The 17,962-nt window shown below is 45.3% G+C and overlaps 1 protein-coding gene and 1 long non-coding RNA gene across 3 annotated transcripts in view; one reads left to right on the forward strand and one right to left on the reverse strand.

Moving 5' to 3' along the window:
• The window catches only part of SEPHS1 (selenophosphate synthetase 1), a 25,986-nt gene extending 12,376 nt beyond the window's left edge, over positions 1-13,610 (reverse strand). Inside the window, exons 1-6 of one of the 2 annotated variants that reach the window (XM_074538747.1) lie at positions 13,455-13,610; positions 10,113-10,372; positions 6,949-7,052; positions 2,367-2,474; positions 1,423-1,577; positions 530-620 (exon numbers count right to left, since the gene is read on the reverse strand). In XM_074538747.1, the coding sequence (XP_074394848.1) occupies positions 530-620; positions 1,423-1,577; positions 2,367-2,474; positions 6,949-7,052; positions 10,113-10,305 (651 nt within the window). In that variant the 5' untranslated portion in view covers positions 10,306-10,372; positions 13,455-13,610. Of the gene's footprint in view, positions 1-529; positions 621-1,422; positions 1,578-2,366; positions 2,475-6,948; positions 7,053-10,112; positions 10,373-12,650; positions 12,786-13,454 lie in introns of those variants that run through there. The other variant, XM_005489276.4, reaches the window with a different exon arrangement.
• Positions 12,843-17,201, forward strand: LOC141728740 (uncharacterized). The gene is made up of 2 exons (XR_012579888.1): positions 12,843-12,982; positions 15,428-17,201. It is a non-coding gene; the product is annotated as an uncharacterized LOC141728740 (long non-coding RNA).
• The last annotated feature ends 761 nt before the right edge of the window (positions 17,202-17,962 follow it).

Genomic DNA, 17,962 nt, shown 5'->3' on the forward strand with positions numbered 1-17,962 from the left:
TTTCAGTTCAGTAGTTACATTTTTGCCTGAAGTAACAGATGGAAGTATGTCTACATCCATAATGCTGCTAGAAATATTCTTACTGAATGCACAGGGCAATACATGTGAAAAGCAGATAAACTTCCATGTACACAAGCAGAAAGCCCAAGAACACAGAGAGAGCATTCCTGGCCCGACTGCCATCAGCAAGTGTTGAAAATTATTTTGGCAGGTGGAGTAGGGCACAATGTTGCCCAGGGTGATGATAGTCTGTTGTTCTGTTAGTAAACAATTTTGGTTATTACAGCAATGCCTGAGAAATAACTAAGAATTAGGTGCAATTAAGATGGGCTCACTAAGCACAAAATTGTAAATTGCCTTGATTGCAAAGGAATGTTGCACACGAGTAGGGAAGGCTGGAGCATATCAAGGAGGAAGGAGGAGAGAGGTGATAGATGAGTCCCATCTGAGCTGAACTTTGTCATGTTGAGGGAATGAGGAAGGTCATCTTTACACCTCTTCCCTATTTCTTTTTTTGCAGTGTACTCACAATATCTAGCCACTGGTGGACAGCCACAGCCACTTGTGTTCCCAAGGGTTTAGTTAATACAAGCACATCTCCTGGCACTGCATTGTCTGGCCTGGAAACAAAGAATTCATATATTAACTACACAGTTATTAGGAATAAGTGCTGATAATTACATTTTCACAGACCCACACATCTTACTGCACAGTTAAAAAACTGACTAATTGCAGAATTACCCTTTGGGATTCACTGCCATGCAATATAATGGAGGAAAATGCTGCAAACTTGTTTAAAAAGTGCTAATCCTTCTTTCTGGGAAAAAACAATGCTTGCAGTCAGACACACACCAAATTACATCTTGTCTTTGACATTTTTTGAGAAGACATAAGAGAGGATAAGGGAAAAAATTTACCTTTTTTACCCAGATAAGACATCCAGCATTGAGATCATGAATGAGTTCATTTGTATAGAGTAACATGCCACAGTGGGACATTCAAAAGCAGCTACTGTTAAATGGACAGAATGCTCCAAAGACAGCAGTTCTGTAGTTCTGTAGCTCTACAGCCATTAACAGGATAACTGGGACATGGTTTAGAGATGTATGTATAAGTGTGGCAGAAATTTATGTTCAAAACAGTCTCCACTGCCTTTAAAGATTAGACAGTTAATTCTCCTGTCAAAAGGAGAACAGGATCAAAAAGGACTGGGGGGTGGGGAGAAGTAAAGGACATCCTGCTTCAAAAAAAGCAAATATGTACAAAGAGATGTGGCATCTTGTTGAGTGCTAAGGACAAAAGCAAGCAGAAGGTACTGCTTTATTCATCAGAGACACACCACAAGATCACAACACAATGCTTAAAGGATTTTTACTGTATCCCTCAGACCAGTGCCTTTGATTGTTTAGTGATTGAACTTACATTATAAATTCATTAGGCTGACAGACTGTCGTGGCCACTCCTCCTAAAACAATCCAGGGATTTAACACTGTTTGGCCACCAGTAACAGATGTTCCTGCCTCTTCTGCTGCATCTTTGAAACCCTGGATAATTAGAGGCATCACTTTGTCTCTTTCCTAGAGATCAAAACAGAAGTCAGAGTTCCATACACAGCAGTGCTCTCATTGCAAGACTGGTCCAAGGCTTTAACCACTCCAAACAAATGCCCTCGTGGCAAATACTCATGACAGAAGAGCAATCCTTAGAAGAGTCTGGCCTCCTGAAACCTCATGTTATCCCACACAGTTACAGTTTTACAGCTCTGTGTAGAAGAGGTGCAAAGACACTATTACATTGAAGAAACATTGTTCAAAAGGTCATACAAGAGTAATAAGAGTTCTGGAAATTCAGAACAATTATCCTGCTGCTGTAATCAGGTACAGCCACAGCAGAGCAGTGCTAAAAGGCAACATTTAACCAAGATGGCATTTGGGCTCCATTCAGCATCAAAGTTTCAACTTACATCCTTCTAAGAATAAATGTTCCTTTTTTACTACAGCAAAACAAACATACATGCTGATCTCTTCCACAAAAAAAAAAGAAAACAAAAAAAGCAAAACTATTCCATAATCATCTATCCAGATTGATAGATGAATTTGCCATCAAATGCTGGCCTTTGATAGAAGGAGGCACCCATTTTTGGTGGGGATGAAGGCAGCAGATTACAATGCCACAGAAAACCAAACTTTTAGCACATGACCTCAGAATGTTTATGAGGCAAGATCCTATAAACTAAGCCACTCAATAAGACCATTTCTTCTTTACACAGCTTCAAACTTTGAGGAGAAAATCACTAAAGGTAAATACATTCTGAGCACATTTAGCTGTTTGACTCTTCCTTCAAGAAAAAGTGTCAGAAGTCTTACCCTATCTGTCATTTTATTGCTGATTCCAAGGAGCATCAACATGTTGTCACATTCTGTGACCCCCATGGCATAAAGGTCACTTAGGACATTGGCACACGCTATTCGTCCCTGAAAAACAAAGAGAGACAAGAAAAAAAATCTGCAGCACTCTTGGTGAATGTTTAAACACTTCCCACAAGCAAAGCTTCCAGTGTGAGTTTGCATTCTGACACAGCTTCTTATTCCACAGCATTAACAAGCCCAGCTAGAGATGTGGTGTGGTCCATTATGTGCTATGTGCCCACCTAGAAGTGCAGGTATCCTTCCTTTTACAGGCATGGAGAGAATTCATCCCAGCTGTGTTGCTCAGCACTGACTCCACAGGAATCCCAGAGTTCACACTGGGATCTGAGCCCAATCTGAGAGGCTGAAGTTAAGATCAGCAGTCTGCCCCTGATAACAAGCTCTGTTTACTTTACATGGTATATTCCTGTTAACTTTATTCCAGCACAAAACTGCACATCCTGATGGAGATGGCCATGGCATGGAACTCACAACTGCTAGGGATTAAATCCAAAAAGCACATATTGCTCAGAATATGCAGGAGATGGGTCCTTGATGAGAAAGATGTTTGTTCCCTGCCCTACTCTGGAGGCCATGTCTGCAATGCTCAGTTTCTAGGAGAGAACTCCTCTTCCCTGAGGATACAGCTGTGCTGCCAGCACACCCCCACACTGGGCTGCTTCCTCTGCTCTGGGGATGGCAGCATGTACAGGGAATAGAGAAGCTCAGGGCTCTCAGGAACTGGATTTGCTGGGGGAAGCTGTGTACCCCCACCACTCACATAGTGAGAGAGATTTATTTATGTGTTTATCTGGCACTTTCCAGGTGACAAGATCAGACTGAATTTTGCTACAGCACCAACAACTTTACTGACTGTTGTGTGTGCGTGTGAGCATCTCCACTAACAAAAACTTGTGCAAGAGACAAAACTGTCTGTCTGCTGAAGATTGCTCTAAGAAGTCAGGAAGCTGACAGGACTGAGAAGCCATCACTCACACTGCATGAGGTTAGTTACTCTAATTGTACTAAATTAATGGATCTGATTCAGGGTTTCTGAGGTATGGACCCAACAGAGATGACACATCAAGTTTCCTGATGAAGATGCAGAATTTCCTCATACAGACTGTACCCTAAGGGACAGCAAGATATTTTAAAGTATAAGATAAATTCTGTTGTGTTACTCTGGAAGACTCCATGCATTCTATGAAAGTGTTTTAGGTTTACAGTTGCAGAACTGCAACCTGACTTTATGATTTTAAGTCTGTGCTTTACATTATGTTCAAAGGCAACATCACCATGGTAAAAGCAACAACATGCTTATTTGATACAATTTGCAAATAGGTAATATTTTCAGGCAGTTGCTTCACTTGCTGATGACATGAAACATTTCCATCACAAATAAATATAATACAGTTTTTCATAAATTTAAGAGGTTTTGGTGGCATCAGGGGAATACCTGATATTGGCACTGGAATGTATTTTAATAATTTAAATTTTAAACTATTAAGAAAAGACTTGTGTACTGCACTATTTGATGGATATTAGCTATTAAATTTCTATAGGCCTGCCATTTCCCTTTTGTGGAACTATCAAGCCATTCTCTGTTATCTTCAGTATTTACCAAGCAAACTGCTGGTTTGTTCCCTGTTAGGAATGATAGATAAGTTTTTTAAAACCATAAGGACAATACCTCTGATAGTCAAGAGGTCAGTCTAATAATGCTTTTGCCAACTGCCATAACCACTATGGAAACAAATTCAGGGAAGTGCAATTCCCAGGTCTGAAGGAGCAGAGAGAACAACACAGGGCTCTTGTGAACACCAGCAAACCCAGCAGGGCTCCCAGACAGGGGTCAGGTCCTGCAGGTCACCTGCCTGCTTGCACAGTGCCCTGAAACACAGAGTCTGTGTGCAATACACAGAACTATTTGTAAGGGCAAAGGATGAAGAACCAGTCAGTCATCTCCAGTTTTGAGTGAAGGCTCCTAAAACAGCAACAAAAAGGTTCCTGGAGGTAAGGGGAAAGCCAGCTCCCTGCTCCTGTACTCAAACATGTATCTCCACAGTGCTACAACAGAGGCCAGTATCCACTATTAGTCCCAGTGGATTGATACTTATTACAAAACCTTTTATTGACTGCTTGTAACTTTCCTAATAAGCCATTTAAGCTAAATAAATCCTATGCTTGGTACAGATTTTACAGGTGTGCATCCTAGGGATAATTTTGCACATGGACTGAGCATTTTCAAGGACAAAGTGAAAGTGAAGGAGAAAGAGGAAAAGAAGGAAGAATGATTTTGCATATAACTGCAGAACTTCGTTTGAAAATAAGCAGTAGGAGAGTGAAAGCTGTTTTCTGGAGCAGAAATAGGAAGTTCAGCTGAGTCCACAAGCAGTTTTGCCTTCCTCAGCTGTTTCCTAAATCCCTTCTGTCACAGCACCCAGCTTGGAGTTCATTTGCACTTTTGGCTTTCCCTCTTTGCTTCCTCTCCTCCAATTAGTAAGAGAGATCAGATAAGGAGCTGCAGGTAAACCCTGTGCACAGAGAAAGGAAGAGACTCTAGATCAGGGAACACACACTCCATTCAGAAGTGCCTGGGTAAGGAGACTGAGGGGAAGGGCAAGGAGAGTGTGCACTGCAGGTGAGTGACACTGGTGCCACAGTAACAACAGGCAGGGGTCAGGGGACACCTGGACTTAAAGCAGGGAAAGAAGCACTTGGAGAAGCAGGGCAGGAGCAGCATCTCTTGAGCAGAGGAGGCCAGAGCACCCCCCTTTGTACAGCCTGGACACCAACTCAAAATTCCCAAGTGTCACAATTCCTGTGCTTGTGACAACCATCCATAAACCCCGTGGCAAACTGTATTTGACTGTCCTCTAACCAGTGTTGGTCCACACAAGTAAGAGCTGGAGGTAATCAAGAGGTAATCTATACTGTCCCTTGGGGTACTCCTGCCCCTAAGAGAGAGGTCTGAGCAGAGGGTCCAGGAGCAAATCCTGCTGGACCATCACTGGTGGGATCAACAAGAAGGCTTGAGACAGAATCCCCATCCTCAGTTAGCTCTTAGGAAGAAATACACGAATGTAAACAGATTAGGAAGTGCCCAGCCACCAGATTAAAACAAATGCCCTCAAGAATGAAAAGTGAAGGGCTTGAGTTAGACAGCACCAAGGTTACAGCTGCTGGTGCATGTGGAGCACAGCACAGATTGCAACTATGATGCAACCACTGAAGCTGGACTAAGGCCAAATTTACATTCCACTCCTACCACACTGACCTAAACCTCATCTGGGCACAGGCCCATCTATCTACTCCTGTGGCATTTGTATCTCCAAACAAAGCAACCCTCCCTCTACCCCACAACCTTCAACACTGTCCCTCAAGTTTTTGTCACAAGGTGAGAAAAGAGTTTCTCAGATGACGAATCTGAACACAGATCTCCAAAACAGTTTTTCTCCTCTGGTCCCTGACAAGTTCCCACATGATATTAAAGCAGCCCACTTGAATCAAATTTCTCAGGAGAGCTCAACAACTCCATACTCCAGAGGCCAGCCTGAGAGTTTTGGCTGCTCAGTTTGCAGAAAGAGAGCTCTCCTGGAAGAGAAATTATAGGAGCTAGGCTTACATATGTGCACAACACATAGGCAAGCATGCTAAAAATAAAAAAAAAAAAGAAAGAAAAAAGATGGCCCCCATCTCAAACTGTGTCCAAAACCCACCAGAGAGGTCTCACAGAGCAAACAAACTGACAGCAGCACATAAAACATTCAGTCACACCAAGAAGAAAAGCAATGAGTCACATCCAAACCACAGAAAACATGAATTCTAGCACCTTTCACTTAACATTTCCTTATAGCTTTATTAAAGTATGTTTTAAAGCTCATTTGTTTCCCAGGATCTGTTCCAGCCAATACTGATCACTGCCACACATGCAGGAATCTCTGCTGAGCCAGACTAAATGTGACAGGAGCACAGAATGAGCCAAGGCCAAGGTGCCCACACCTTCCCTCCAGTCATTTCCATGTGCCCATGCTCAGGTGGAGGTGGCACCACAGGACAGCTGGTGTGCACAAGGCACTCTGAAACTGCCAGCTGCTATTGCCAACTACTGACATTGGGTATTTCCAGTTCTGATGGGTTACCTGGTTATTCCAATACCTCAAAAAAGGCCAATTATAACATGGTTCTGCTTGTAAGTGGAGTTTACTCTCTGCTACTTCACAGGCTGCTCTTTTTCCCCCTTTTGAGATTTTCAAACCAAATCCCACAGAACAAGAGATGAAGGGAAATCTGAATTAAAGGTGGCAGTTCTCCCAGCTTTCACCTACACAGAAAGCAGCACTGCAGCATTCCTGGCCAACATGGGAGATTCCAGGATGAAATTAGGCCTTTCCCTCTTCATGTCTATTTAGGAAAGACTCTGAATGCAATTAATCACACAAATAGCACCACACATCTAGAAGAAAATGTCAGAACTGCCATCAGGTTGGTGACAAGCCTGAATCAGCAACAGACCCAGAACCAAGTTTAGCCAACTTACCATCATATAAGGGTCATCCACAATAGGATAAATATAATCTGTGGTCTGGACTAATGACAAACCTCCATGTCTTAATGGAATAACACAAGTGTCCATCCCAATTCCTGCAAAGACAGAAATCCATGAGTGAGGTGGGTAACTGCACCCTGAATTATCTGCTGCTCTTAACTAAAGAGTTTATAAAACATGACTGTGAAATATAACTCCTAACACTGCTTAAACAGACAAGGCAAATTCCTCTGCCAGAAAAAGCACATAGCACAAGTCAGAGGAACAAACAAGCAAAGAAAGAAAACTCCTGGCTGGAACTGAACATAAGTGCAAATGGCTGAAGGCAAGAACTAAACTACAATGTTTTTTTATTCTTTTGCAGCAGCATAGCAGCACATCAAGAACATCTGTGCTTTTATGTAAGTACATTTAAAGTTAAGAGGAACTAAGCACACTGATATTGTCAAAAGCAAATAGGTTTTCCTGTCACTCCAATCTCAACAAAAACACAGTGAGAGTTGTGAAGGGACACAGCATCTCATAAAGGACATTCCCACACTTCAGAAGGAACAAGAACTCCACAGGTCACAGCCCAGGCCCTTGGTGAGTGAAGATTGACCCACTTGGAGCTTTAGCAACTGCATTGGCCTTGCTTTGCATGGCTGGAAGGCTGCAGAGCACCTGACAGATACAAAACCTCTTGGAGAAAACCACAACTCTGAGCACCACAAGCTTTTCCCTGGCAGAGGATATTTCAAACAGAACATGAGATATGAGACCCACAGAAGAGCCCACACCAAAGGGGCAGGTGACAAATCACAACATGCTGGCTGAGCCACACTGCCCTGTGCCCAGCCCTGTGCCCTGCAGCAATGCAGGAAGCTGATCTCCTTCCTGGGCTACCTGGAATTGCTCTGCGTGCCCCACAGGGCAAGAGTCTTCACAACTGCCCATTTGCAGGGAGCAGATGTCACACAGGAACTTTTCACCATGAATTAATGAAACACTACCCTAGCAAGAGCTACAAACCAGTGTTTGGCAGAGTCCTGTACAGGGATGGAGCAAGGTCCTGTCACCTGAGGGGACAGAGGTGTGCCAGGCAGTCAGTATGCAGGTGGAGAGGATCTTGCCTCCCCTGCCTAGAGAGGAAGGAGATCTTGCCTTGAAGAGCACTAACAAGCTCTCAAGCAGTAATTCAGGGTTGCTCAATCTCCACAGAAGCTCCCAAGCCACTATGCCTGACATCCAGTGCCCCCAGGGAAGGGCACATGTGCAGGTACAGAGCAGTGGCTCAGGTGCAGGAGCTGTTTTGCCCTCAGTTCACCTGTTCATGCCATAATGCTGCAAAACCAGCTCTGTTTGACAGACAGACCAAGGGGCTAGGATGATGGTCCTTCTGAGGCTGTGTTAATGTTCCACCAAAACAGCTCTGAATAACAAGGGAATCTGTCAGAGCCATGACTGATTTCAGATCTGTAACAGCTCTGGGAATAAACATCAGATTTGCAGTTTTTTACTCTCAGTCCTATTTAAGTTTGCTCTGGGTAACATCTCTTGCAGAACTAAAAAGGGGAGAGCTTGAACCTGCTGCTGGCAGCCTCCCTCCTGACTGCATTTCAAAAGCATGATGCCTGTGCATAGGGGGCAAAGTTACGTGTCTAGAGCTTTTTAGCACAAGACATCAAAGGCAAATCTCACACCAAACTTATCCAAAGACACATTTGCTAAAGGGATACTCATCACAAAGGCATATTTTAAAAGACATCTGAACTCTTCACCTTCTATTACTAACAGATTTTCTGTTACATAGTATCACACCTACACACTGATGGCATAAATCTGCTTTTATACCTTTTCATATAGCTGTAGAAGTCTACTAGCAGTTCCATTATTGTTTAGAGCCTGTAAGTTTGTAAGAGAAAAGAAATCTAAACCAAACTATTGCTGATTTCAGAAAATTGCCAAACTGAAATGCTGCTGTGAACAGCTTACTTAATCTAGAAAAATACATATAAACAGCAATTTGAGGATGAAAAAAAGATGGAAGTGTCCTCTATCAAGGAATATTAAATTATAGTGCCACCCCAGCTTCACACACAATTGCTGCTTAGATACTTCATACAAAGATCCTCATTGTTTAAGCAACAGCATGGGTGCCTTACTAATCTCTGATTATATTCAATCTCTACCAGAATAGTGGGTTGCAGCCTGTTAGCCTGCTAATAGACAATTAGTGATGTTTATATAATTTAAATAAGGTTATTGAACACTAAACTGATAATAACTTCAGAATAAATGCTCCATTGATATTCTTAAGTTGAGGGGGAAAAAAAATTCTGCACTGCAAAGAGATTGAATATGCAGGGCTGAGTAAATAGACAAACAGAATTAAAAGTGTCATTAAACACATTATCTACATTAATTTATCTATATCAATATTAGGTACAGTAGCTGGTATCAAAATACCTACGTTTGCCCTGTTCCCCATGTAGGTGGCTTGTGCAGGCTGTTTTCCTTTATTGCTTGCATCATTGTGCAAATATCAAAGAGAAAGTGAAGCTGGCAAGAACACAGAGGTTTTGGAAAGGCAGCCTTTCCCAGGCAGCTTCTACAGGTGAGCAAAAGAGTTAGAGTGGGGAACAAGGAAAGGACTCACAGGAAAAATGACAACTGTGAAACAATTTGCTCCCAGTCAGCTGAAGCAAGGAAGTTCTCTTGCTCACTTTCTGTGACCCAGGAACACAGGGGAGAGGAGGGGAAATTTACCTGGGAGTCATCCAAATTCATTTATCCATTGCATCAAATTCCAAATGCAATGCATGAACACAACAGTCTAGAAATGAACTGAGAGGATTTCAGTTTGCACAGCATCTACTGGGGGGAAAGGGAGGAGCAGACTAACACCTAAGCATGTGCCCATCACAATGGCCATTCCTGAGTGTTTTGCTTTTGTAGCTGAGTGCACTGCAGGATGTTAAATAATTAAGATAATATTCTTGTATCCCAGATGCCAACAAATGACAGCATGAGATTCATTCTTCAGCCTTCTGGACTCTGGGCATGCATTAAACAACACACAATTTTCAAACTGGCTGAACAAACCACAAATGTGATCGTGTCACTAAGTAAACCGAGCAGAAGGACCACCAATGTCCAGAGCAGCAACTACTTACCCAACCTGGGCATAACTGCCCCCAAGAACTGTTCATCTTCCTGAAAATGGTTTTCTTGTAGAGATTCAAGCAGTTTCTGTAAGACATCCTGGGGCACTTTGCAGCCCGTGCCCTTGAGTTCAGTGAATCGGGTCAGACGGAAGCTCTTGTCCAGCTCGTAACTTTCGGGGTTGAAGGACTCCCGAACAGACATGGCTCTGTCCCGCCGACTGCGGCCGCTCCCACCCACAGCAACAGGATCACCTTCTCTGCTGATCACTCTTAGTGGAAAACAAAAACAACAATTAAAACAAAAAAAGGGAAGATTGGAAAGTCCTGCAAGACAACGTGTTTTCCTCATGGTGCAATTTAAAAGGAAAAGAAAGTGCTTGTTATGGTTGTTCACCTGTTAAGACAGGTGTGCACATCTCACACAACTCATTTCCCTGCAAAGGGATGACTCCTCATCCTACCTTCTGACATTTCAAACTATAACTATGCCAGGTGAATCAGAGAATTAAACTCTTTCCCAGATATGCTGCGTAAGGTTTTCATTAAAAAAAGAATCCAACACACTTACTGTCCTCATTTAACACAGAGGTAATGAAAGAAATAATAATTCCCAGAGCACAGAGGCCAAAAGGCAGCCTGGGCCCTGCTCCTGCAGCATGCTTAGCACAGACATCTGTTTGTACTCAGCTCAGTGTGGGGTCATGATTTTAGCCATTAACATATTAATCTCAAAAATGGGATGCTTTTCAAATAATGGCTCTGCTTCAGTCCTGAAGCTTCATAATACACCTGTTTTCCTTGGGAGAAAACACAGTCCTGGTGCTCTGCTGGTACAGGTAGCAGAACAAAGAGGCTGTAATTGAGCAGAGCGCTTCACCTACAAGCATGCCAGTTTACCTTCTAGCATGTTCATAAACAAAAAAATGCTGGAAAGTTTCTTGCTTCTTCAGCCCTTTTTTAGTCAACTAATGATACAGAAAATCAGAGAATTGTCCATTAAAACAGTAATGTAAAAAGACACTGATGCAATTCATTTAATAACATTCTTAACAATGCATGTCTAATTTTAGAACGTTTTTCCACTCTGACTCACATCCACCACACTCCAAAACTAATAAGAGGCCTAAGTGAGACACTGACTTCTAAACAGGAATGGCTGTGATAAAACAATTCATCTTTCTCAGAGAACAAGTTTTCAGGAATTACTAAAAGCAATCTGTCTAGTAGTAGTTTCTTAGAAAGCAAGGTTCCTATGTGATAGCAACAAGAACAGAGTTCAGTTCAGAGTTCAGGCATCACTGACAAAACCTGACACTGATGGTCATGCCCTAATGAGGTTAAGCTGAAAAGAAGAATTCAAGGGACTCATACTTGCCAAGTTCAACGTTTCTAAATGAGGGAAAGAAGTAGATCTACAGACTGTGCTGTATCTGCCCTCCACAGCACTTACTAACAAGCACATCTGTTCCATAAACCTTTAAGTCAATTTATTGTCTGTAATTTGTAGGAACTGAAGTTTTAAGTTCCCTGAGAACTTTTTGATGTGAAGCCCAACTCCCCTTCACTGTGTTTTCCCTCCTTCTCTGGGAGGTGTGGCACTTATTTAAAACAAATCTTGCAAAGCCTAGGCTCGGGCAGAAATCCAAACTCTAGTTACAAGAACGTGTCTTGGATGAGCAATGAATTCAGTTCCTAGCCGTTGTCTTCCAATGCAAGACACTAAGCACTTGCAAAAAAAAAAAAAAAGAAGTGTCTGGAAAACAACCTGTCAACAGAAACAGGAGACAAAAGCTTTTCATGGAAAGGGGTTTTTTTTTTCATTCTTTTTTTAACGCTTCATTCTAATTAATTCCAGAAAATTATAAAAAGCAGCTTGCCCCACAAGAGAAACATCTTCCTTCATCTAACCAAAAAGTGCAATAAGCTTAGCACCCCCTGCCTACTTACACAGGGATGGATGCAGAGGCCACAGCCTACCAGGAACTTTTTGCAGCCTTGAGGAATGTAAGGACACAGTTCCCCCGTTTGAAAACAACTTGTGAAACAAACAAGACGATTTCATTAAATGGAAAACATCTCCAATGCAAGAATACGGTAACTTTTCTAATAAAGATCTGATTAAAGCTGCGTGGAACTGTGTAATTCGCAGTCTCCCATAGCAGCAACATTCCAGGTTTTGGTGATTTTGGGGGTCACAGCCCTGAGCCCAGCAGAGTTCACGAAGAGTTTGGGCAACTCTCAGCACGAGGTGTGATTCTTGGGGCTGTCCTGTGCAGAGCCAGCAGCTGGACTGATGGCACTGAGAGTCCCTTGCAACTCAGAACATTCTGCGATTCTGGCAGTCCATGCAGCACTGCGATGTGAGTGACAAGCATCCCTCCCCAGCAGCAGACAACACCTCCTAACCCAGACGTTTCTTACTTTAAAAGAGCGGCATAATAAATATTAAAAGCTAAAGTTTAACCCTTGCCTTCCTAAAGAGCAGAGAGAGGGGAGCACAGGAGCGAAAAGGGGGGGAGGGAGGGAGAACTGGAGCCAGGTACATACCCCAAACCAACCCCAGCGCACCCAGCGCCAGCCCGACCGCCCGAGGCACACGAGGCGAGGCGCTGCAGCCACCATCGATCCGGGGAATGCGGCGGGCAGCGCTGCGGGCAGACATGGCTCCGGGACACCTTAAATTTCCAGCCGCTGCCTTTAGAGGCAAACCCGGGGCCTTCGCTGCCGCTCTTTGTGCAGCCGGAGAGGCGGCGGGGGAAGAGGGCGAGGAGGAAGGAGCAGCGCTCGGAGCGGCGGTGGCAGCGGCCCCTGCCCGGGCTGCGGCGGGGACGGAGCCCGCGGGTGTCCGGCCGCGGTGTCCCCCGTGTCCCCACGTGCAGGTACGGTGTCACCGGGGCGGGGTTCACCCCTGGCTGCCGGGGACGGCCGGGGGGATGTTGGGAGCAGCACCCCCCCACCCCAAGCCGACACTCCGTAATGGGGAGGGAGAGAAGCACGGGGGTGGGGGGGAAGAATGGGGGGGGGGGGGGGAAAGGAGGGAAAAGGGAAAAAAAAAATGTCGGCGGGCGAAAAATTTAACCCGTCCGCTGCCGGCGTCCAAATTTTTTTAAAGCGGCCGCATCGCGGTGAGGCGCTGCCCCCCCATCCCCGCTCCTTCCTCCGCCCTTCCCCCGGGGCCGGGCCGAGGGAGGGCGGCGGGGCCCGGGCCGGGCGGGCACCCCGCGCCCTGGCCACGCCGCGCCACCCCCCGCGCCCGGCCCGGCGGGAACGGCGGAGGCGAATTCCCCTTTAAATCTCCCCGCCTTGCACCCCCCCTCCTCCTCCTCCTCCCTCCTCAGGTCTCCCTCTCACCGGCTCTCGCCGCCTCCTCGCCCTCCGCCTCCTCCCGCGAACGGGACTCCCAGCGCGGTCCCACAATGCACCGGGCGCGACGGGCTCCCTCAGCGCCGCCTGAATAGAAAATGCCGCCGCCGCCGCCGGGCACGGGGGGGTTAAACCCCCCCCTTTTCCTCCCTTTCCCTGCTTTTCCCTCCCTTTCCCTGCCGCCTTCCCGCCCCCTCCCGCTCCCCCTCACGCCGCATCCCACGCGCGTTCCCGCGCGGGGGCGCGCGCCGTTGCAGCGCGACATGTCGCGACACCGCCCCCCCCACACACACACATCCCACAGACGCCCCCGGCCCGTGTGGGCAGCCCCGGTGTGTGTGTGTGTGGGGTCCGGTCCCTTCGTGCAGTCCCGCAGCCATCGAGGCTGGCAGAGACCTTTAAGATGGAGCAGTGCGAGGCAGCAGTGCCGCTGTAACCCCTTGGATACTGAACCTCAGCACCTCTGGAGCTCAGCTCTGGGCACCGTGACTGCACCGCCTGTGTGGGCAACCTAACAGGAAAAATGCTTCTTTAGTATCCAGTCTGAATCTCTCCTGTCTCTAAGGCCATTTCCTCTTATCCCAGAATTGATTAGAAATCGATTGGAAAATACCTCTGAGATCGAGTCCAACCTGTGACCAAACACCACCTTGTCAACCCTACCATGGCTCTGAGTGCCACATCCAGACCTTCATTAAACACCTCCAGGGATGGTGACTCCACCACCTCCTTGGGAACCTGTCCTCACCTCCTTGGGAACCTGTTCTAATGTCTAATCATCCCTTCTGTGAAGATATTCTTCCTCACACTGATATTTCACCCGAGGAACATGAGTCTGCCTGAAGAATTCTTTGCTCGGACACCTTCTCCTTCAATATGAAAACTTTGAGATTGGGAACAGTTTGGGTGGGAGATTTAACCAGAGCTGAGGACACCTGGCACCTGCAGAGCCAGGTCCTCCACTGATGATGAATTTTGGCCAGAAACTGGACAAAAAGTCACATTTGAGCCATGTCACACCAAAATGTTAGGGTAAAGGAAAGTGAGGTGTTCAAATGGACCTGACAACGGGCAAAATTTGGCCAACATTAAATTTTTCTGGGTGCAGAGACAAGACTCTGGCCCCAGGGAGATGGAGGTGTCTCCTCAGGTGTCATCTCCAAGGGGTTTGATCGGTGTGTGGCCCATGGAAGACTGCAGGTACCACTGCAATGAGGCTGGGTGTGTCATCTGGTGACTTTTTTACCCAGAATGTGGTTTTGAGCATGCTTCAGGAAAAATGTAATCCTGTTTTGCAGCAGGTGGTGATGGGTTCAGCACAACTCTAGGAAGCTGGGCTGTGTTTTAGTAGCCAACAGCCAGGATTGTCACAGACTACTTGCTCAATTCAACCCTTTTCCACCACTGATTTGCAAAGCATCCCATTTTTTCTTATGCATTTAATATACAAATCACTGGAATCTACCATGTTTGATTTCCAATGTCTTCTCAGTTAATTTTTCTCCCTGAAAGTGCTTTTTGTGCTTCCAAAGACCCTTTTCCCAAGCAATTAAAATCAGGATTCTGATGAGTCTCTTGCTTGATGTGCAAGACAAGTTTTCTCTAGAAAGGAGGGAATTTCTGTGTTAGGGATAGCACAAGGCCCAGTTTACATTTCCAAATAGATAAAACAGGCACTTTGCTTCATGTAATTTGCAGCTAAGTACCTAATTAAGTAATTGCCTGTTAATTCAAAGATTGCTTTTCGTGCAACTGGCTTTGAAAAAGTCTTGTCTAAAAACAAGCAGAAAGAGAAAAAAATAAATTGTTGCTTTTCTTGCCTGATTTTAATTACTCTCTTTATCTCCCAGAGAATGTAGTGCCCCAGGACTGTGGTGCAGGGGACCAGAGGTGCATGGGAGCTCCCAGCACTGAGCACATTTAGGAAGTCACTAATATTTGTGTAATTAATTGATTTTCAGGCTCCTCCTTGTTGCTCTCTGAAAGCATTTCGAGCTCCACACACAGAAGCTGTTTCTCAGTGAGCAGCTGTGGGGCATTTGGCTGATGGTTTTGACAGCAGAGATGAATTGAGGACGTGGCATCTGCAGTCCTGACCTGGAATTTGAACCCTTTAGTGCCTCTCCCTCCTCCCAGATGGAGAGGAGGCGGAGGATCTCGAAATCTTCTGATTGCCATCGATCTGATTTTGCTGAGCACTGGCCTCGTATCACATCTGTGTGTTCCTTGAGAGATGATTTCAATCTGAAAAAAAACCCTGTAAGTATCTTGAGAGCTGGAAATCAGATGCTCTGATCTAACATTTCTCCAGCATTTAGCCATTACCTCTACAACCAGCACCTCATTTAAAAAAAAACCCCAAACATGGAGTGTAAGGAAAACCATGAGATAACCTTGCTGATTTTGAGCCCTGACTTACATGATTTTCCTTTCTGATATTTTTGGAGGGAAGAGGGAATTGGATCATATTTATATTTTTTTTTTCCACATCTGTAAGGACTAGACATTTCTTTAACAGAGGGGAAAATAAAATAAATTGAGATTTCCAGGTGGTAACATGAAAGAAAACATGAATACTTGGAAATTCATGCTCATTAGTACTCCACAGATGTGGCTCTGTAGAGCTGAAGCTAGCCAGGACCAGGGTATAGAGATGAGAACTGCACATAATTGAAGCCCTGATTAATTAAAAGCAATCTCTTGGCACAGACAGTGATGGAGCATCCTTGGGTGGATCTGCACATGTCCCTGTGGACGTGTGCCCCAGGCCCTGCTGCCTGTGTGGGCAGGCAAGGGGTACAAAAGCGGCTTTGCCAAGGAAGCCAAGGCAGGAGGAGCAGGGAGCCACCCCTGCACTGCAGCCTCAGGTGTGCTGCCGCCCCCAGCACTCACCTGCCCCTGCTTCTCCAGGGGCTCCACGCTTGGAGCAGCTGCTGGAAGGGACTCAGGGCATCAGGAAGGGAATCCTGTGCACACAGGGGGTGTCCTTTTCCTGCAGGATCATGAAGAAAACCCTGAGAGAGTAGTGATGGATCCAGCAGCAGCCCTGGGGAGGCCCCACACTGCTGGAGCCACCAGCTTCATGGAACATTTTCCTGGAGTCCAATAGTGGTTTTCTAGACTTAAAAACTGATCACATTTCCTTTCCTCCCTCCTTCCCTCCCAAAGGCATTTTTTGTCATCTGTGTCCAAAACTTCCAGCAGAAACTCCATGATTGGAGCAATTTGGTCCAATGCCATGAGAAGGGACTACTCCACACACTTTAGGAAGAGCAAAAAGGAGAAAGAAAAGAAGGTGAAGCCCTCTGTGCTGTGCCTGATCACTCATCAAAGCCAGCTGCCTCCTGTGCTGGCTTGAGGACATGACAGATGTCTGCAGCCTTTACAGGTGCAGGGCCTGCATTTCATCAGTCTTTTTCCCATGGGTGACCTGCAGTGTGGTTTATTAGCAGCTCAGATTTCTTTGGCTAAGGTGCTGTGTTGTGTACACATCCGGGTTAAAGCTAAGCAATATTTCTGATCCATGTAGGATTCTGACTCGGTCCTGCATCTCTGGTGTTTACAAAATGATCAGAGCTTGAACTCTCCCTGTTCTGTTTCTTAAATGTCAGCAGAAACTTTTTTTTTTTAAAAATAAAACAATGCAGCCTTCCCCTGCAATGTTTGTAACCAAGAAATTGTGGCATCACAAGAGCATGAGGAAATACTGGCTGATTAAAACCAGGGTAAGAAATGGCAGCGAAAGTGTTTGTCTTTTTTTTTTTCCCCTCATTTCAGAATTCACAATGAAGTTGCTGCTAAAATGGGACCAGCTGGTTCAGCCCCACTTGGGCTGAATATGATGTTTAATGTGCTGAAACTATGAAACTACTTCTACTGGCAAACTTTAGTGTGATAATTTAATTTCTCATGTAAAGCATATCTCACAGCATGACTTTTTCCCCTACCTCTCTCTGTTTTGACAAAGTAAGTTTGGGCTATTGTTGGTTTGCTTTGTTTTTTGTCTTCTTCCTGCTTCTCATTAATATACAAGTGGTATTAAATAGTAATGATGCCAGTATTGACCTCTGCTGTGCCTTGGTGTTTGCTCATTTTTGCTTCAAGGAGCAGATGTTGTCTGTCTTTGTTTTCTGTTGCCAAATGGGGACTTTGCCCCTTTAACCTTTGATAAGGTGCATTAATAGTCTCTGATGTGAGATTTTATCAAAAGCCACGTAAATCACACCTGCCTGGCAGCTTCTTTTAAACATTCCCATTGTGGTTTACAGCAGTTCAAGAAAGTGCAGTTTCCTCTGTGTTTTTGCAGGCTGCATTTATCCCCTGCACCCAGCTGAGCATTCTCCATGGAGGGAGCACCCATGGGGCTCCTGGGGTTCTGCACCCTTGGGAGCTCCTGGGGTTCTACTCCTGGGGTTCTGCATCCATGGGAGCTTCTGGGGTTCTGCTCCTGGGGTTCTGCACTCATGGCCGGGCTCCTGGGGTTCTGCATCCATAGG

This window comes from Zonotrichia albicollis, chromosome 4 (assembly GCF_047830755.1).
Source record: "Zonotrichia albicollis isolate bZonAlb1 chromosome 4, bZonAlb1.hap1, whole genome shotgun sequence".
In the NCBI taxonomy this organism is placed as follows: Eukaryota; Metazoa; Chordata; class Aves; order Passeriformes; family Passerellidae; genus Zonotrichia; species Zonotrichia albicollis.